Below are 21,697 nucleotides of genomic sequence, written 5' to 3'. Positions count from 1 at the left end.
TTAAATTACAACTAAATTGTAGAATAATTAACCTGGAGAACCATCAGAAATCTAGCCGAACAGAAGTCCTATAACGAGGGATATAAAGAAGAAGCCACGGGGGCGGGGGGGGAGAGAGAGAGAGAGAGAGAGGAAGAGGAGGAGGAGGAGGAGGAAAAAGAAGGGAAGAGGAAGGAGGGAGGAGGGAGGAGGAGGAGGAGACACGGACTGGACTGGCCCCACATCTGTGTGTGGTAGTTGAGAATCAGGAGAAATATCTTGGCACAGAACCCCCCCCTACCCTCTGAGAGGTAACTCACCAATGTCAGTATATGGAGCCTCTTTTCTTAGAGTGGTTTAATTTTTCCAGAGAAGATTCTTCCCCCCTCGGGATGGGGAAATTAGGCCCTGTATGTGGGAGCAGATCAAGGGAGTAAATCTGAGGGTCCTAGTGTTTTTCAGTTTGCAAATTTTTACTCAGTCCCTCTGTATTTAGTCTTGCTTCTCAGTCCACTTGCCCTTGGTAATGATCCTCAAGACTCTCCAGGTCAGTTTCTCCAGAGAATAACCTGGTTGCATTGAGTAGGGGTGGAGGCCTGGGGGTTACAGTTGCTCCATAAGGAGACTTCACCTAGGTCTCCTGTTTTCAGTTCTCCTCCTCATTGTCCGTTTTCTTGGTTTGCCTGGCAGGTCTGAATTTTGTGCATCAATTGGCTCACATCTCATTGGTATCTCCCTGAGGCACTTGACCAGCAGCTTTCTCTGCTGTATCAAACCAGAAATATTTCTAACTTTCTCTTTGTCCTGGTGCATTTACATCCTTTTTATTCTTTTATTAACATGTGTTTTGAAAGCGAGAGAAGATAAAAGGTCTGAATGGTTAATCTGCCACGTTTAACAAATGTCCCATCCCATTATTTGAATTTTTATTTCATCTTGCTAGATTGCAAGTATTTCACTATCTACCTTAAAACCATTTCTGGAATAAGGCTGAGTATAAAATGTTTTAAAAGCTGCTTTCGAAGGATGGTGCTGTGTGTGGGTATTAGAATGCAACATGAAATGGAATACAGAATTGAAGGTTAATAAAGCCTTAACACAGTGGTATAGCAAATAAAATTTAGTGTGATTAAAGATAACCTTTCCAGTTTTAGATATCTGAAATATATAATCACTATTCCTTCCAGTCAGATTATCCACCCTTCTGTCCCCCCCAAAATAAAAGAAAATGAAAAAATTTCATAATATTTCATAACATAAATAAGACACATAATAGAGTGTGTCTTCAGGTATATTTTCTTTATGTTACTACCTCTTTTCCAATGCTGTATTAGTACTTTAGAGATGTGAGCATACTGAAAAATAGGTATGTGATTCTTGCCGACCAACATAATTTTTTAAATATAGGTTACAGATTATGTATAGTAACATAGATTATATTACTAAAAATAGACTTTAAAAAAAAACGAATTCAGATTTATAGATTCTAGGTTTGATCTGTGTGTATTTATCGACATAACTATTTCATGAAAGTTCACAATATGAATAACTACCTTGTTAATTTTCAAAGATAAGTTTAATCTTTAGTGGTCGTGTGACTTAAATTTAGACAGGCAAGTGAAATATTATAACCATTTTATGTTTGTGTTTGCTCAAATAGAATAACTGAGATTATCTCCTTATTTGGAGTCTAATTAAGAATAGACTTGACATGGTAAAGTATATAACTGTGGAATAACTATGATGTACAACCAAAACTAATATAATATTGTATGTCAACTACACTTAATTAAAAAAATAGACTATCTCTTCCTCATATTTGGTTTCTATACATTATATAGATTGAGTGCATTCTTGTATCTCTTCTAAATGGAATAATACATTTATATAAAAGCATTTTTTTTTTGTTTGCTGGAGTATATTTTTTATATTGCTATATAGATATAAAACAGAACTTTGTTCAAAGGTTAATTTGCTTTTCAGCACATTGTAATTGGTTTTTCCTGCTCACTGCTTAGTGCATTAGCAAAAGCTTAGGGTTTGGTCAGAACTATTTTTTATTTTAAATTCTGAAAAATTTTGTGCGTATCGTGTTTACTGTGTACAAGGCACTGTTCCAGAACCTTTACAAAGATCATCTAATTTAATTCTCACAGCAATCCTCTGAGGTTGGTACTACTATCATTCCTATTTTCTCAGAGTGGAGAAGTAACTTGCTGGAACGGCTGGAAATAGTAGACTTACCATGTGAACACAGGGAGTCTAGCTTCTGAGTCCATGAGCTTGACCGTTATGACTTGAAGTTGTATCTCACACCAGCATGTTTGTTCACTCTGTCAACATAACAGCTCCTTCAGTCTTCTTCTGAACCATGATAAATATTAAAGAGCTTGTGGAGTAACTATAAGATTCCAAATAAAGTACGTCTGCAAAACAAAACAAAAACAAAAACTGTTTACTGTCTTGGAGTTAGTAATAAGGGCCAATTAAGAACCTTGTCAAACTTTACATTTAATGATCTTACAAAAGGAAAACATGAAGCTGTCAAAACTGTTTTTATATCCCTCTCAGAAGGTAGGGGGATAGAAATCAGCAGTTCTGCTGTGATTTCAGCTAACACTTACAGAGACAGGATTCCCTCTCATAATACTGAGGCCCTTTGGTTATCTTAAAAGCAGACACAGACCAATTTGGGTTGGTAGTAACCTGGGAGATTTTATTCCTCCCATAGCCAGTGAACCACACAGAAGACAGGATGTACAACAAAGGTGTCTCAAAAGAATGGATTTTTACCAAGGCTAATGGATTCCTCCGGCACAGGGTTACACCCTACTCTCTGTCTAACCATCCACCTTGTATGACTGGGAAAGGATGGATTGGAAGGCACATTTTCAGAAGTGGTAAAAAGTCTGTCTGCCTTCAACTTGGAAGGTCTGTATTTTACCTTTATGAGGACCTAATATGTGCACATGGGCATTAGACTTAGATAGACAGTGTGATGTTGGGTCCTTCTCACATTTGTACCTTAGCAGATAGATGTGAGAATTACCCAGATCTTGTATTAATTTGGGGAAAAATGAAGTCTTATAGGCAATGAGGGAGTGTTGTAGATTATCTGGTTCCTATGTTAGAAGATAAAGAGTGTGATGGAGGATGCCACACGATGTAATCCCAGAGCAGCTCTAGCTACCAGACCACAGAGCTCAGCTGGAAGCAGAGCATATCCCTGTTTCTGTCCAAAGCCAACATGGCCCCCACCATGTGCTGTGTGAAGGAGAGACTACCGTGATTATGAAAGATAGTGGCGTCCAGATAGTCATAGAAATCAGAATATGCGGAATAGTATAGCATTAAAGTGTCTTCTAATAAACACTAAGTATTTTTAGGTAAATAATACTTTCCAGTTATCCATGAATCAGAATCCTGGGAGATCTGGAGCGGAAGGAACAATTGGGCCTGCAGGCTTTGGCATCAGCAGACTCAGGCTTGAATCCTGGCTCCACCCTTTTTGTGACCTTGGACAATCTGCTCAAGCTCTCTAAGCTTCATTTTTCTCATAGATAAAGTGAGGAGCATAGGACCCACCTCTTAGGGTAATCAATAGGATAAAGTGAGATAACGTGAACAAGTATTTAGTGGAATGACTGACACTTTGGAACACCCAGGACATTGTAATGATAATACTATTAATCGTCCTCAGCAGCAGTAGCTCTGTCTCCTTCAGATACTGATCCTCTTGGTTTCATGTGCTAGATGTTTCTAAATTTCTATTCTACTCCTGTCACCTCAGTTTCAGTTTTCACCTTTCACCTGCAATCCTACAGTTGTGTTCTGTCTGACTTCAGTGGCTCCTTCTACACCTCTAAAATCCGTCCGTAAAATTCTTCCTAGTGATCTTTTTAAAGCTCAAATGTGACTATGCACCTCAGCTCTGAATCCCTTTCGCTATTCCTCATAACCTTCAGGATAAAGGCGATCCTTCTCACAGTTGTAAGAAGAGAGTCTCTCCTTAGAAATAAGCCCCAGGTGGTTATTGTTAGCTCTTACAGGCTACCATTGGGACAGAGAGTTTTGCTTCCTTGCTACGTCCTGCATCATAAAGTCAACCTCTGAGCACTCCTCATTGCATCATTGGCCAGTTGGATAAGGAAGAAATAATGATCATACAGCTCTTTAGTCAAGACAATAAGTATTTATAGAATACTGTCCATGAATTGAACAAATTAGACTGGACTTGTACTTTCTGTATCTCCGTCTGATCATTTAAATCTCACCTTTTTCAATTTAAGTAATTTCTGAATTTACTGTGGGTTAGAAATTTTATTAGAATGTATTAGCAAGTAGAGTCTATGTACTAGTGGGCTCTAGTATCTTATTTTGACTCCACCAGCATTTCTCTGTATCTGTTTTGACAATGTAGGAAATTTGTGAAGAAAGCTGGTAGTCTGAATTGGTTTCCCAGTAGTATGTGGGTCTCCCTTGGGAGATAGCACCCATCAGAAAGGGTTCCTATATGAACAGGATTTTTTAATTTTTGTTTCCATTAGGTGAACTCTGAAAGTACAGATCTGACATCTTTGTAGGTGTAAACCCAGGTTTCATTTTCCACCTTATAACATTGACTTGCATTTTTCGTTATATTTTGCATAAAGGTCACTGCACTGCTATGATGAGAAAGAAAAACTGCTTTAAATTCAAGGCATTTCTTATATGAAGTTAGAAAAGTTCTCCCCAGAGGGAAGCATTTTGCCAGCAGGGTTCTGTAGCTTGTGGGGTGTACTAGGAAGAGGTGCATAAAAATGTGAAGTGCATGAATGACAAACTCGTTCATTTAGCCTGTGTATGAAATTCCAGATTTCTTTTTCATGCTGTTATAAGTAGTATTTCAGATTTTGTACATATTTGCTTTTTTCCATTTGGAAATGGTTGCTCTGTGTGTTCTTCCCAAAGGTATTTAAAATGTGATGACTTCTGTGGAATGTAAATATTAAGGTTGATGTCTAAAGGTCGGTTTTAAAATTTAAAACATCCGCACTCCTTCATATTTAAATATTTATTGAACAGAAGTTATATAAGTGATATAAGCTGGTGGTGAGTCCTGGAATAGACTCTAGTCTGTGATGCCCATACAGACTTGGAGGAAATGAGCCAGAATGAGCACCCACTCTGTAAGCGTTGCCCCCGGGACAGACATCCTCAGGGGTTTCCCCATTTATCTGTACCTTGAATCTTTGTAATGAATAGCATGCAGATACCTTTCTTTTACCACCATATACTCACAGTTGTGTTGTTGGGAAGGTTAATCAGGGAAGTAGATCCGGAGAGCAGAAATTGAACTAGTTTGTGCTACAACCTAACTGTGCTGTTTTTGCTTTTTTGTCCCTAGAGTCAATTCAGTGGGTGTCCCAGGCACACACAAAGAAGTCCCATGAGAGAGCATCCACTTGGTCATTGACTCTGGGTCCTCTGCCTTTTCTCATTCTTCTTAACGATTCCCTTTCTAGAGCCTTTCTGACTTGGTATTAATCACAAACCTGCTTACTGAGCAGAGAGACGTTGTTTAAGTTGACTCTGATATCGTACATTGTTCATTTGAGTTACTTCTTTTCCTTTAAAAATGGACTTACAGCGTAAGGATGCTAATGTAAGAAAGATCATTGAGGAAGATCAAGTGTGTCATTGGAATTAAATCATTTGCATAAGGAGGTAAAAGCAGGTGGAGATGTGCCATGTAAATTAAAGGATAGTCCACACCATGGTGGATGCCCAAGGGATGGAAAGGAGGGAAAGAGGGATCTCTGCCCTCAGGATCTGCTGCAGGGTGGTACTCTTATCTTTTCACTTTCGCACCTTAGTGCTTGGTGCTGTGCCAGATGCGTAGGAGGGGTTCAATATATGTTTTTGAAGCAGTCAAAAGTAGAGTAACTGTCACATGAGATGTTGAGAGTAAGCTCTAAGCTAAGAAGGAAAGTAATGATCACATTATAAATACTAAGGATACAAGAAAGCCCAGAGGAATGGAAGACAAACAATAATTTTTAAAAAACAATGGAAACAAACCATTTAATGTTACTTGAATGGCATTTAATTAAAAAAGAAATGTAGACTGACAACATGCATTCCGTATTAAGCTTCTTTACGCAAGTAACTATTTAATGTCAAAGTCAAATCTATTGCCTTAACCTTAAAAATGCAGGACTTTTTATATGCCTCTCGTCTAGACCAACAGAACTCTCTTTTACTTTAATTTGAAGACTGTATTGGCTAAACTCTAGACTATTTCAGTATCTGAATGATCGGATGCCAGTTTTTTACTAATTAAAAAACAACACACAACTGTAATTGAAAAGTCTTGTTGAATATGTTCCTACCCAATGTAGTAGTAACATTGACTATTATAAGTAAGTTAACTGGTTCATTGTGCAGACACTACAATTTGTGCATTAATTAAAGACTGTCATGTAAGTGTTCTTGAATTAAAGAGCTAATTGATTGAAAGTCGAAAATATTCAAGTAAGGACATGCTGAGAAAATGTTACATTTGGAAAATTAGTTACAGCTTTGTGAGCAAGACACTATGAATAACTTTTAGGTATGAATGATAAGGTGTTAAATAATCATTTAAGATTCGTATGGCGTCTTATTTCTGTGGAGATCTTGGGCAGCAAACTTGGTGCCTCGACTAAGAATAGATTACATGGTTTATATAATCTTATGTGACTAGAACAATTTTTCCCAAATTAAATTCTGATTGCTGTTTCCTTGCTCATGACTCCCTCTTGCCTACAAGATAAACCCAAAACTCAGGCTGGCACACAAGACCCTTCATGATGGCCCATCATCTGCTGTCAGCCTTATTCCAAGCCTCACCTTTCAACTATCCTGCTTCCTTCTCCCCTAACTTTCCCTAGATCTTTTGTAGGGAACTACCTGTATTCCCCAAGAATATGTTATAATATTTTCTACCTCATTGTTGGTACCCATGCTGCTCTTTTCTGTCTAATAATCCCTTAGCTGACATTACGAGACTCTAAAAATATAACTTGAAAAATATTTAATGGCTCCTTTTGGCATTATACTATATGTATAGAAGTAATAAACAATTGAAATATGTATTCTCTATCTCAGTAAGCAATGAGTAAGAGTATAGAAATGATTCATTTAAAAAGAGCAAAAAAGAAAAAAAAAATAGAAATGATTCATTCATGTATTTACTCAGCAAATATTTATTGAACACCTGCTATTTGCCAGGCACAGTTCTTGGTGTTGGAGACTTGAGAGTGAGCAAGAGAGAGACATTTCTGGGACCATGGAACTTACATTTTAGTGGGAATGACGGACAGATAATAAACAAATATAATGGTCAGGAAGAAGTGTAGGAAATATAAACCAAAGCAAAGAAAGTGGAAAGACAGACATTGCGGGGCAGAAGGGGGGAGTGTTGATAAAATGGTCAGGGAAAGTATTTCTGAGAAGGTGACGTTTGAGTATAGATCGCAAAGAAGGGAGGGAACAAACTGTGGGAATATCTGGAGGAAGAGCGTGTAGCGGCCTTGAGATACAGAGTGGCTTAATGTTATTAAGAAAGTGGAAGCAGCTCAGGGTGGCTGAAGTACAGTGAACAAGGGGACTGGTGAGAAGATCATGGTTAGGATGTAGCGTTTTATTCTAACTTAGAAACTCTTTAAGGTGTTTTGAGCAGGACAGAGATAGTTTTAAAAATCCTAGCTGTTGTGTATGGACTGGAGCAGGGGGAAGAATAGGAGCGTAGCAGCAGAAAGAAAAGTTAGGAGGCTGTTGTGATTGTTTAGATATACGTGGTGACTTAGACTAGGGTGGAAGCAGTGTAGGTGCTGAGAAGTGATTGGATTTGAAATATGTTCTGAAAGTAGAGTTGAGAACTAGCCATTGGATTGGATATAGGGTGTCAAAGAGAGCAATCAAGGATTCTCAGGTTTTTGACTAGAGCAATCAAGTGTACTAATGGTAGGGCCATTTATTGAGATGGAGACTACTGGGTGGGAGGGTATGGAATCAGGAATTTGGTTTTGGACTTGTTAAATTTCAGATTCCTGTTAGATATCTGAAAGGAATCCTCACATAAGTAGTTGGACATGTGAGTCTTGGGATGAAGGAAAGGTAGGGCCTGGAGATAGAAATTTGGGAACACCCAATGTATTTTTGATGACATTTAAATCATTTAGACCATTACATTTAAGATCACCTCAGGAGAGATTGCAGATAGAGATGAAAAGAGGTTCAAGGTCCCCGTCCTGGGATTCCTCCCTCTTTAGAGCTTGGTAAGAAGAGAAGCTGCCAGCAAAGGAGACTGAGAAGACAGAGCCAGTGAGGTAGGAAGAAAACTAGCTTGGAGCCCAAGTGAAGAAAAAGTTTCAGAGAGGAGGAGGTGATCAATTGTGTCAGTTGCTGCTGAAAGGTCCAGGTGAGGTCTGGGAATTGCCCCTGGAATTGGCATTGTGTAGACCATTGCTGACCATGGTGGAGTGGAGAGGACAGAAGCATCATTAAAGTAAGTATAAGAATGAAAGGGAGTTTTTGCTTTTGTTGCTGTTGTTTTTGGTCTCAAAAAATCATTGCTAAGGTCGATGTGTGGTAATCATTTCACACTATATACATATATCAAATCATTATGTTGTAAGCCTAAAACTAATACAATATTATATGTCACCTATATCTTAATTTTTAAACCCCCCCCCCAAAAAAAAAGTGAAAGTAAGGAGAGGCAGTGGAGCCAGTTTGGTTTAACTACTCTTTTTGAGGATTTTTTTTTGTTATAAAAGGGAACAGAGAAATGAAGCTGTAGTTGGGACGGTTAAGGGACCAAGGGAGATAGATTTAAGGTGGAAAACTTTGGGAATAATGACTGGGTCATTCCCCTCCCTCTTTTTGGTAAACAAGATGACATGCCTTAGCTGAAGTAGTCCTTAGCTCTCATATTTACAGTCCCAATGAACATGAGAAAATTGTCTTTGAAAGAAAGAGATAGAGCTTTTTACATTCTCTATGGTGTTAAGAAATCTTTTTATAAAGTACCAGATTTCAGCGCATTTACAATGTGCTTTCTTCTTTTAACTTCTCAGATGTTAGATGGTGTCTTTGAACCAATATAAAGCTGAACTGCTCTGTGTAAAATTTTTCATAAACCTAGAAGTAATTTCAGAGTAAAAATTCTAGAGAGGACGTTTATGTCTGAAGCAGAATTGGTGACAGTTATAGTATTCCAATTGTTTTAGAATATCTAGATGGAGTAAAAGGAATCAAGCATTTCCCCAATAAAAAGTGTTGTATGAACATGTCGATTGTTAAAAAAAATTCACGAGTACTTAAATGCTTGAAGAAAATTAGCTGATACATGCTGCTTGATGTTTTGTTCTGATAGGTAGGGCTAGTTCTAATTAAAATAATTATCCCCATAAAAATATGGTGACCTTGCATTTTCAGTGCATGTGGGGAGTATCTTAGAGAAGGGCTATTCTTCTGAGTCCTGTAGTGGTGGTATTTTCACCTGTGCTTATATACACTGTTCTAACACTAATTACTTGATTAGTTTTTGTTTCTTGCTTTAATTTCCTGCTAATTGCAGTGATAGTACAATAATGAATTTCACCGATAAATTATCTTACCTACTCTTAAAGTACAATTTCTTATTGTACTACCTTACGTTGTTTGTAAGTAGTGGTAAAATACATTTGTAAATGAGAGAAAGCAGAATGGTGGTGGGTTCTTCTGATTGAGATTTAGCACGCGTGGGTAGACTCTGTTTCTACATAGATATCATCATGAATGATTCACCAAATTTTAATAAGAAAGCCAATTATTTGTGTATGTTTTGAAAGCTGTTGCCTCAGCATTGTATTCATGTTTTGATCTGATAGAACATTTTGTTTAGTGCAGTCTCAGAGGATAGAGTCCTGTTCTTCTTGATTGGCACCAGTTCTCTTAAAACATCCCCGCATTTTTTTGGAAATGTGTGCCGGCTGATTTAGAATTATTTATTTGAAAAATTACTTGGTTGCAACTGACAAAATTGATGAGTTTTTGTTTTTGTTTTTTTAATCTTCTTTTGTCCAAAGTTTTGAGTGGCAGCCAGGTAAGAATACTTTATGTGGCTGATTTTCCTGTTGGTATATGTAAAGTTCACCTCTGCCAGCATTAACTACTTAGGAAATTTCCCTCCTTTGTGTGTCCTGATGGTGGTAAATCTCTTATCATTCTAATCTGTTCAGTACACCTTATCTTTGAAGTTTCATTATGGGTTGTCAGTTCTGACTTGACTCTTAAGCTGCAGATTTGTAGTTACAATGGAGAAATATGATAGTGAGATAGAAGGGAGGGAGGTAGGGAGAGAGAGAGGGAAGGGGGTGGGGTGGAGAGAGAGAGAGAGAGAGAGAGAGAGAGAGAGAGAGAGAGAGAGAGAGAGAGAGAATGAGAGCTAGCTAAATTTCCTCATTAAAACTCAGGGAACTACAAATAGATCCTTCTACCTTTAACCGAAGGAATATTGAGAAGAAAGGGTATAAGGTAGCATGTATAGCTGTTAAGAAAGTGGTTGAATTTCATGGAGTGGTGCAGAAACAAAGTACAAGGGCAATAGAAATAGAAATGTAGATACTGGAGAGGAATCAAGTCAGTAGGAAAGATGGACTTAAGGAGTGACTGAGAAAATGAGTCTGACAGCTCATGGCTGATGCAGAAGGAAGTGCCCAGGCTGATGTGAAGGCAGAGAAACAACGCCATTACCAGACCTCATGCAGAAGTATCGGACCCAGGATAAAGGGGTGTTTGTAGTGCCTAAAGGCTTAACTATACATTATGTCACCCCTAAATACACATTATGTTTATCACTGGATTGTAAAAGGCTTTGGTTTTCCTGAACACTGTCCTGAGCAGTTTATACATCATTTAGCCTCACAACAACCCTCTAAAGTATATAAATTATTATTAGTAGTCCCGTAAATTGGGTATCTTGCCCAAGGTTTGGATTGGGAACTCAGGTTTGTTCGATTCTTGAATTCATGTTCTCCATCTGGCTGTTCTGCATCTGAACTTGTGTTGAACTTACTGCTTCAGTGTACCTGTTTGTATGATTTCATCCATGATGTTGCCTCTTTTCTCCTTGTCAAACCTGTTTCGTCCGTTAGAGTTCTGAGTTAAAGAACCTTGGTGGATATGAGAGGAAATACCTGAACCAAGGTGGTTCTGTGCCAGATGGTGGCGCTTGAAGTCAGGTGACCTTTGCTCATGATGGAGTTACTATGTGCCCATAGAAGGGATTGGTTGTGGTGGGGTCAGTCCGGAAGTATGAACTGAATTTTTGTTTGTATATGAACTTAATCTTCCTTGAGAAGCAGTGAGTATTGAGGGAATCTGGTGCTTCAAGGGAGGATTGATAAAACTAAGTTAATCAAATTGGACTTTGTGTTGTGATGAGTAAAACTCCATCTTCCCTCGATTAGAATCAGTCTTGGGGAGAGGAGTGAGAGACAAAGGTGGTCTACAAGTTCCTCATGACTAGCTGTCGCAACAATTCCCAAAGCTCAGTTTTCCTTAAGGAAAATGGAAAAGGAGTTTGGTTGTCTGCATCCAGGGTAACCAGGAAAAAACCCGTCTTTGAACCCTATGGGCAGGCAGTGTACTTGGAGTTCCTGGAGTCCATCCAAATAATCTTCCACCAGAGGGGAGAAAAGAACCATTGTTCACATCACAGAAATTGTTCGACTCTTTTAGGCTGTACTCCCATGATACCACAAAGGTTCTTTGTTAAATTATCAAATTACATCCACATATAGATAACAATTCTTGTGCTAAGGGGTAATCATTGCGAGTCTTTGGATATACATTCCCTCCTCCCCTACCATTCTTACCTATTGAATTGGTTGTGACTCTTCTAGTATTCAGAATTTGATTACCTAAGGTGAACATCTGCCAGTTTTGCTTGATCCACCATTCTGAGGGTCCCCTCATTCTGAACTCCCGTAATATTTTCTTCTTCTTCATGGCAATTACTTCTTGCATTATATTTATTTGTATAAGTGTCTGTCAGCAGCAATTGTGTCTCATTCATCTTTATACCCCCTACAGTACTTACTACAAAGGTTAATGCATGGTTGGGAAATGAATAGAACATGAAAACAAATCCTTTAGCAATGAAATACAGAAAATATAGTTTACTTTATAATGTCTTCTTAACACTTTCTTTACATATTCCGTAGTCCCTAGTGTACTTTTGTGGCTTTTTCCAAAATCCTCTTGCTATTACTTTAATTTTTAATAAGTCTCTTTCCTTCATGACCAGAAGCCTATAAAGCTCAGGGTTGGTGAAACAAACTGATTTCCCTTTCATAATTCCTATGACATTTCTTAGCTACTTATGGGGGTGATATTTACCAACACTTTTAAATGGAATCAGTAAGTCTAAGTCAGTTTATTTCCCTTTAGGTTCTGTGCCTAATAGAAGGTGAGTCCGAACTTGTTTCTGGATTCAATGTAGAATATGCCGGAGGCCCATTCGCCCTCTTCTTCCTGGCAGAATGCGCCAACATTATTATAATAAACATTTTTACAACCACCTTCTTCCTACGGGCATTCCACAACCCACTCATTCCAGAACTATACACCGCCAGCTTCGTACTCAAATCCCTACTCCCACTATCTCCTTTCTATGAATCCGAGCCTCCTACCGACGCTTCCGATACGATCAACTAATACACCTCCTATGGAAAACTTCCTACCCCTACATGCTACCACAGCAACTTGGATGCCTAGTTAAATTAATTGGTCCAAGTATTCAGGCTTCCTACAGGTGTAGCTAACTGATTAATAGGTAGTACTCCCTAGACTCCCTAGCAGTGGATGCTGTCGGGGCAGGAGCCATTCCAGGAACCTATCTTATTTCAGTAACCACTCAAGGAAAACATTCCACAAGGACTGGCAGAAAGGATTCACCTGTATTTGAGTGATGCTGTTGTCACTGTTTTACTGGATACAAAAGCAGTATAGGAGTAAGTTAGAACACTTCAGAGTTGTTAATATTCTTGTTACTTATGGCAGTTACACAATTTCCTCTGTTAAGTTATAACAATAAATTAAAAATTTTAATATAATAATTTACTATAAATATATAGAAGTGTTATTATATATAATAGACGTGTAAAGTAGCTTTATAAAAACCTTTGGTTGTGATTAGACCCATCCTTTCCTACTATCATGTAAGTCGACGTCGATCTTAAATCTCCTTTTCCTAGAGTTTAAAGGAACACATCTATTAAGTTACTTAGCTCCAGCTCTGGCGTTAGTGCTTCAAAGTACCTTTGCATCCTTTTGTATATGTATTTCCATGTGTACTAGCACTCTGGATTACAAGAAACTAAAAATCAATCTGAAATTGCTAAAGAAAAAAAATGGGATTTATTGGGAGGGAAGTGTGGCAGAACAGCAACAAGGGCTGACCAACTTGGCTTTATAAGTCAGGCAGCAAGGCGGTGCCGAGGACCTCAGCAGCTGGGACCAGGGATTCCATGTTATTGGTGCTGTCCCTTGTCTCTCTAGTGTCATCGCTAGACTCTCACTATGTGGTAGTTTCAGGATTTCAGTGGAGCTTCTCTACTGAGCTAGAGACACTGACAATGGTGGCTTCTAAGCCGATGCTTTCTCTGCTTTGCCACCATCAGGGGTGGAGGGATAGGGTGCAACTCAGCTCTGGTTGGACAAGTCCCAGGAATGACTGGCCTAAGTCGGATCCCTTGTCTGTCCTGGACAGGGCACGGACCTCCCTACACTGCAGTGGATGCTGTCGGGCAGGAGCCATTCTTATTTTAATAACTACTCAAGAAAAACATTGCACAAGCAGTGACAGAAAGGATTCAACCAGTGTTGGAGTGATGCTGTCACTCTTTTAGTGGCTACAAAAGGAAAATAGGAGTAAGTTAAAACACTTCAGAGCCTTTAATATCCCAGTTGCTTATGCATTTTTGCAGTGGACCTCATGCTCTGTTACCCAGTGATCCCGGACTGGTGATCTGGTCATCTGATGATTCTCCCTTAGACGAATGAATACTTTGGTTTGCTTTCTGGTCTTTGACGGTGATGAACATGTGGTTTTAGAATGATCTAAATTTTAGCAGTATATCTTGAAAAGGCAAATACTTAGACATCGACCACAGGAAAGTTAAGTAAGTTACACGGGAGCACATATTTTAATTTCAGTTGTGAGTTGGTTATCTTTTCATTATTGTGTTTATTGTTGAATGTACAGCATTGTTGTTCATTCTTTCCCATGGTCCTACTTCCTATTTTATTTCTTAGGTGTATAGAGTAAGACAAAGGAAGCAAATTATTTTATGAATACCTTTATATTTTAATATTTTTAAGTACATACGAGTTCAGTGGCAGGGAATTTCTAAATTTAAAATGTCAAATGTAATTTAAAATTATTTCTCGTATGTCTATTGGGCAGGAAGTTTTCTTCCTTTTGGGGTTTTTCTGATTTTCTAACTAAGTGAAATTTTAGAAAGCTGGGATAAAGTTCCTAAAAGCAATGAAGCTGACTTGTAACCCTAAACTAGAAAATCCTTTCTCCCCTTTTCATAGTTAATTCAAAAACTTAAGTAAGTTTAAAAAAAAAACACTCTGTAGCTCCTTAAGAAGCTTTTTGATAGTCATGGATACGTCGGCTCTCTCCTTATTGGCATTTTCCTGACATTAGGAAGAGAGAAAATCCTCACATCGTTTCTCAATGCCTTTTGCTTTTCTTTTTGCTGCTACCTGAGGATTTTGTGTCTGCCACTGAAGCCTTATAATTTAATTCACATTTCTCAGATCATATCAGTGCGACACATTTGGAACTCTGTGTTACTATTCTTTTGTGAATGTGGTCATAATAAAATCACTTTTATATCTGGGTCTTCTGCTTCATTTCACACACCTGGGGCATGGCACCGCATCAAAAATCCAGTTGTGTTTTTGCCAAGGCTTGGATAGGAAAACCTGTACTGGGCCACATAAATGCCCATGCATTTTATGTATCACTTGAATAAATAATGAATACATAAATGTGCATGTATATATGTAGAAACCATGTAATATATGTTTTAATGCAAATGCAAGTCTTATGTATCAAGGATTAGAAATTTAACTGAGGAGAAGCAAAGACTGAGCTGCATTTGTTACCTGGGGTCATTGAGGGCACACAAACAGGAAACACAACATCCAGGGAGGAGAAAAATTATTCCTCAAAAAAGAGTAGGCTGAAACCTTGGGTAGCAGCATCAGATTTCAGATTTTTAAATAAAGGCAAAAAGAAGGCCTGCCTTTTTATTATTGTTATCTATATCTACCTGTTTCTGTTATTAGATTCATGACTCTCCACCTTCCACGATGCTTTTTAACAGTCATAATTTAAGGTTCTCCTGTCCTGGTATAACTCTACCTTTGGACTTTTAATTTAGATGAAGTTCATAACTGAACTTTCCCCCTGGACATACTTTTTGCAGTTCACAGTGACCAACACAGGATTTATCTCTAGTCAAGAAATAAATATAGAGCATCTATCATATGCAAGCCCCGGTGTCAGCACTGTAGGGAAGGGAGAGAAGAAGAAGATAGGGTCTGTATAGGTGTGTTTGTAGGACTGTTTGGTTTATATTAGTGCTCTGGATGCATGCAATTTGAATTGTCTGCTCCCAATTTTGTCTTCCCCATAGGCCCTCTTGTTTTTAGGGTGCAATTTAACAGAATGCAACGTTTTTCAGGAACGAATTTATTGGGTTGTGAAAGCATTACGTGTATTTACTGATAAAATTTGTTGTTTTTTTTTTGTTTTTTTTTTCTGTTTAGAACCCAGAAAACACTCAAAGTTGTGTAATATTAAGTAGGGAAGTCCTAAAGTTTCCATGAAATGCCAGGAGTGACATAGTGGTATTTTTGGTATTGTGGTTGAGTAGTGGCTTTTAAACGTTCATTTCAAACCCTCCAGAATTTCAGTGTTTTGAGAAAGTATTTTCAGTAACATTTCTCCAAGTATATAGGAGTAGAAGTAATGACTGGCATCAATGGAGAAGAATTAAGTCATAAAATGTTTAGGGTTTATTAAAAAATTGGGGTTTAGGTTTACTAAAACATGAACATTTAGTAAATCAGTCATATGAACAGTTCACTGTAAAAGTTTACAGTAGAAAGAAATTGCTAGGATTACGTAGAATTCCAGTAATTTGAAATTCAAAGTCTTTTTGGGAAATTTTTATCTTTATCACTTCTCAAAATAAAATAGAATATTTTTCCCTCCTTAAAAGCTTAAAATTTATGATCAAATATATGGTGATGGAAAGAGAACTGACTTTGGGGTGGTGAACACACAATGTGAGATATAGATGATGTATTACAGAATTGTACACCTGAAACCTATGTAACTTTACTAACCATTGTCAACCCAATAAATTTTAATTAAAAAAAAATAAGTTAAAAATCCCCCCCCCAAAGGCTTAAATTTTAATGACATTAATTCATAAATTAGGTGACTTGTATTAGATTTGTACGCATAAGGTACTCTTTTTTCTTACTCCTTTCCTAATTTTTAAAAACTTTTATTATTTAATGTTTTTTTTTTTCTTTTTTCAGTAAAAATAAAAGGTCTTTGTCTATCCTTTTCTCCAATTACTTCTTCTTCTCAGGTTCAACTTTTTTTTCTCCCTATCTGTCTGTAAGACCCTACTTATGTAAGTGAAAGCCAGACGTCTGGAAGCCTTATATGGCTGAGGTAGCTCCAGGTAGGTTGATATGAAACAAGTGTTTCTGCACAGATGTGAAGAACCACAAAGCCTGTAGGATACAGCCTGTGGTCGGTGCCTAAGTTAATATTTGTCCACTCAGGAGAAAGTTCCTAGTTCTGCTTTGAACCCACCTATTAACTTAAACCTCAATTCACACAGTTTTATAATAAGCTTGTTTATCTAGTTACCCACTACAGGGATGGCTGAAGAAGCTTGTGGCAAGACTGAGAAGAGTGTGGTGGTATTAGAAGGAGGTGGCACATTTAGAGACTAAGAAGGAAAGCCTGATGGCAAACAGAGAATGAACCATAAAAATGAAACAGAGAAACGCATAGATGTCAGTTATTGAGATCAGGACTGTATACCCTCCGTCACGGCTGTCACTGATGTTCATAATTGACCTCCTCATTCATTGAATATCAGATTGTGTTTATTATCATTCATTTAAAAAGTCAGAGAAGTGCATAATACTCTTTACAATTTTTAGAAATCACGTATAAAGGCAGGCACTTCAAGATAATTAGTTTTTGTTTTTCTGCAAAAATGATCTAAGCAGATGTCATATTCTAGCATTTTTGTCTGTAGTCTTTTTTTCCCTACCTTTTCTTTTACGTCTACTAAGAGGCTATTTTCACAAAAAACTTTTTCTCTCTCTCTTTGAAGATAGACCCTTTATTTTAACCTCTACTGTTGGTCTTTTATGGTGTGCTTTCAGAGACATTTCAATGTCCCTTCATAAAGATATTCTTAATAGCAGTAGACTGTGAATCCTGTGTGACATGAATGTAACGATTCATTTTCTACCTCTTTGCTCTCGAGCCTCTGTCATAACTTCTGCTCTATGGTCAAACTTCTTGTATAGTTGTATGTATTTGTTGACACTGTTTCCCACCCCCTTCCGCCCCCTCCTACGTTTCTCAAGCTCCTTATCCATTTCCACTCTACAGGAGTTCAAAGAATTTGTTTGAACTTCTGTCACTAGCAGCTCCTCCTAATATTTATTTATTCAACAAGTGCTGTTGTAGGAGCTGGGGAAACCCAGGAGAACAAATGAGGAAAAGTCCATGCTCTTGAGCAGTTGACATTCTAGTTGGGAAAGAAGACAAATAAAGTAAATTAGGTAACGAAGCAAAACCAGTACAATGTGATGGGGGAGGGAGAAGCAACAACAGAAAACGGGAGCCCGTGGAGGACTCTGACGTCCACCTGAGTGATGAGAAGGAGTTGGCTGGGGAAGAATGTCCTAGGCAGATAGAACAGCAAAGACAGTGATCAGCTCTGTGGAAAGGAAAAATTGTCCATTGTGTCTGAAGCCTATTGTGGTGAATGTAGTGTCCTGCTCAGCTTCACTTGGTCAGTGGGCGCCCAGGCTGTATGGCAGTCCTTCCTGCCAGGCCTCAGCCAGTGCTGGTGTCCAGGTGTTCCCCAGGTCAGCCCTCTTGCTTCCCTGGAACTGACATTGGGTGCACTTGTTTCACCTGAGGCCACATTCTTCCTTGGCTTTTCCCTATCCTCCTGTCCTGCCTTCTTACTCCTTTTCTCTGAGAGTGTGTCCTCAATGAATGAGGTGAACAAGAATCCTGGCTCAGCTCTATCTCTAGGAAACCCTGACCTAAGACACATAAGAGAATTGTTGACCTTTTTTTCTGGCCTCCAGACCCTTCCAAAGTACCTACTCAACATGTCCACCTGAATGTTCCAGAAACACCTAAAACTCAACATGTGAAAAAATTGTATTACTGATCATTTCCCCCTTCTCCTCAAACTTTTGTTTTTCCTGTGTCCACTCCTTTAGTTTATGACCCCCCTTTTCACCTAATTGTACTAAGAATTCAGAGTCGTGCTTAGATTTTCCCTTTCCGTTAGACCTTATATTTAGTCAGTCAACAAGGAACTCATACTGAATGTCTCACACTTCCTTTGTCTTTTCCATCTCCACTTGTATTGATTTAATTCAGGGCCCTGACTGAACCATTTTCTTAGTCTCCCAAGTGGCCTCCACACTCCCCTCCCTCATGCCTCCAATCCATTTGACACCATTACCCCTTTATAAAATGGAAAACCCCCTCCAGCCACTCTTCTACTTAGAGTCTTAGTGCCTTCCTATTGGATTAAGTGGCAACTTCCTGGAGGATAAAGTTCCTCATTTCTTGGCATGGCTTCCCGTGCCTGTTCCGTTCTGACCCTGGGCCGCCTTTCCCTCAGCCTTCACAGCTGCCAGCACTGTGGGTACTGCTTGGGGGTTTCCTCAGACAGCTTCTAGTTTCAGGCCTCTGATCCTTCAGTCCTGCCTGCTGTTCCTCAAATACCCATCCCCTCCTGGACAGTGCCTGGAAGCCTTCGCTCTATGCTGCTTCCTCAGCGAAGTCCACTGTGAGCCACTCACAGTTGTACCCAACTAAGTGCTCTCAGAACACTCATTTCAGTGTATTGTAATCACTTCCTTTATTTTTCACCACCCACTGGGTTCCTGGAATGCAGAGACGGGGTTGTTCACATTGCTAGGCACATTATTAGTACATGCTTATTGAATGACTAAAGGAGAAACTTTATTGTGTTAAGTTTGTTGGTTTTTATACAGGATAGCTTCGTGAACAAGGTCGCTGTCCATGCCTTTATCCACCAATTCTGTAGGAAAAAGATACAGGAACTATTTAGATGGAGTGAATGAAGATAATACTTCTAACGTGTTTTTCCCAGGGAACATGGAATGACAGGAGAGGGGAGATTATTTAAACCCTAAAACATGGAGTTGGGAAATTTATTAATCTGTTAAATATTTATTTAATATTTTCTAGATGCCTAACATTGTGTGGTGTACTGTGGAGAGTCAAAAAAAAGATTCAGTGATACCGTTTGTTCCTCAAGGGCCTTAAAATGGGGAAAATGCCAATAATACAAGAGAGTTTTTATGAAGGAGCATGTGATTAAATCCTAAAATATTCAAATACATACTATTTGTTCTGTAAAAGGAGAGTCTTTGTGAGCTAGAGGGTTGATCACTTACAAACAAAACCTCAGATTGTTGAAAGACTTGTTGAAATGAAGTTTGCTATGCAGAAATAATGTTCATATAATGCAGTAGTTTTCAGCTATTAAGGAGATAACTTTCAGCTTTGCTGAAGAAGGAAATGCATAACTGTGTTTGAAGAACTTTTTGTAAAATTTTTGAATGAGCTTTTATGTTGAAGAAAAAAATAAAGTTCGATATCTTCATGGTATCATTTAAAACAGTGAAGGTGAAGATGGTTTGCAAATGGGGGAAGAGGGAGGTGATTCCTTTAAACCAATTAGAATGTGAAGGAAAACGCTTTTCCCTGAGCTTTCTGATTATAAGCGTGCACCCAGTTCTGGGAGCTGTGGGAATACTGACCACTCATCATTGACAGAATTAGTTACCTCTTCTTGTACTTTTAATTTTTTTTTTTTTCTTTTTTTTTTTTTTTTTTTTTTAAAGATTTTTATTGGGGAAGGGGAACAGGACTTTATTGGGGAACAGTGTGTACTTCCAGGCCTTTTTTCCAAGTCAAGTTGTTGTCCTTTCATTCTTAGTTGTGGAGGGTGCCGTTCAGCTTCAAGTTGTTGTCCTTGCAGTCTTAGTTGTGTCGGGCGCAGCTCAGTCCAGGTCCAGTTGCCGTTTTCTAGTTCCAGGGGGCACAGCCCACCACCCCTTGCAGGAGTCGAACCGGCAACCTTGTGGTTGAGAGGATGCGCTCCAACCAACTGAGCCATCCGGGAGCTCAGCGGCAGCTCAGCTCAAGGTGCCGTGTTCAATCTTAGTTGCAGGGGGCACTGCCCACCATCCCTTGCGGGACTCGAGGAATTGAACTGGCAGCCTTGTGGTTGAGAGCCCACTGGCCCATGTGGGAATCGAACCGGCAGCCTTCGGAGTTAGGAGCATGGAGCTCTAAACGCCTGAGCCACCGGGCCGGCCTGTACTTTTAATTTCTTAACGAAGTGAATATGTATGTGGTCAGATTTCATGCCTGACTTTTTTGATTTCCTGCCTGACGTATTTCTTAGTTGTTTCCTTGTGTCTTAATCTAATTCATACTCTTGTGGTTCTGTTTGCTGAGGACAGGAAATACTTTAAACAATGGTAGATCAACCACTCTCCTGTAGGGGTCGCTATGAGAGTAGCAGTTTGGCATCCTTCCTTGCCACCCAACACCATGTGGCATGACTTGACACAGTTAGTCTGAGGTTTGTGAGATCTGGTTTATTTATGTTGGTATTTTACTTTTGAGAATGGTATGAGCTCTAACCCCACCAAGAATTCTGCAGGCTCATATCTATGTATTTTATCACTTTAGTCCATACATGCTACACCTGTGCATTTTTTTAACCTCACATATTTGGTGCATTATTATTTTAGAGTTCTCATTATGCCCTATCTCTATGAAAAGTTATGTACATAGACACATTAAACCATTTTAGTGGCTTTTGCAGCATGTCTGATGCATGGTAGCCTAAACGTGGCCTTCTGTAGGACCTCAGATTATTGTTTAATGGGGTTGTCACTCAGGACACTTACTGGCTTCCTCCAGTGCTTTTAAAAAATTGAATTGAGCATGATGAGGTGCATCCCCTTGATTAAATGTTTTTCCTCTCATGCAATCTCCATTAGCTGTTTGGCTCCAATTCTGTATTCTTTTGAAGCAGCCCTGCATTGCAAATCAATATCTTTCCGAAGAGACAGTGTGTTGTGAATTGCTTGGACAGCATATGCACAGTTACTTTGGCTGCAATGCTGCTGCAGAGCCCGGTTACTCTGCCTTCCTGGGAACTCCACAGGCAAGTCCATCGTGTTTTGGAAAAAAAAATTAGATTTTTTTGGGGAAAAAATTGAACTCTTAAAGCTATTGATACTGAATGTTAGCAAGTCTTTTGTGTTCTTCTGAACCATTTTTGGCCTTATTCCAGTGAGGTTA

General features: G+C 38.8%; 1 protein-coding gene across 3 annotated transcripts in view; it reads left to right on the top strand.

Annotated features, from left to right (window-relative positions):
- Positions 1 to 21,697, top strand: part of CDK14 (cyclin dependent kinase 14) — a 547,463-nt gene that overhangs the window by 81,885 nt on the left and 443,881 nt on the right. The window contains exon 1 of one of the 3 annotated variants that reach the window (XM_074340703.2): positions 21,469 to 21,560. The exons of the other annotated variants lie outside the window; for them this stretch is intronic. Coding sequence (XP_074196804.1) covers positions 21,492 to 21,560 — 69 coding nt within the window. The 5' untranslated portion in view covers positions 21,469 to 21,491. Of the gene's footprint in view, positions 1 to 21,468; positions 21,561 to 21,697 lie in introns of those variants that run through there. 3 annotated transcript variants of the gene reach the window in all.

Source organism: Rhinolophus sinicus, chromosome 4 (genome assembly GCF_057876585.1).
Source record: "Rhinolophus sinicus isolate RSI-liver-muscle chromosome 4, RSI-T2T, whole genome shotgun sequence".
NCBI classification, from domain to species: Eukaryota; Metazoa; Chordata; class Mammalia; order Chiroptera; family Rhinolophidae; genus Rhinolophus; species Rhinolophus sinicus.
The sequence above is the reverse complement of the archived record's forward strand: the minus strand, read 5'-3'. Positions and strand labels throughout refer to the sequence as shown.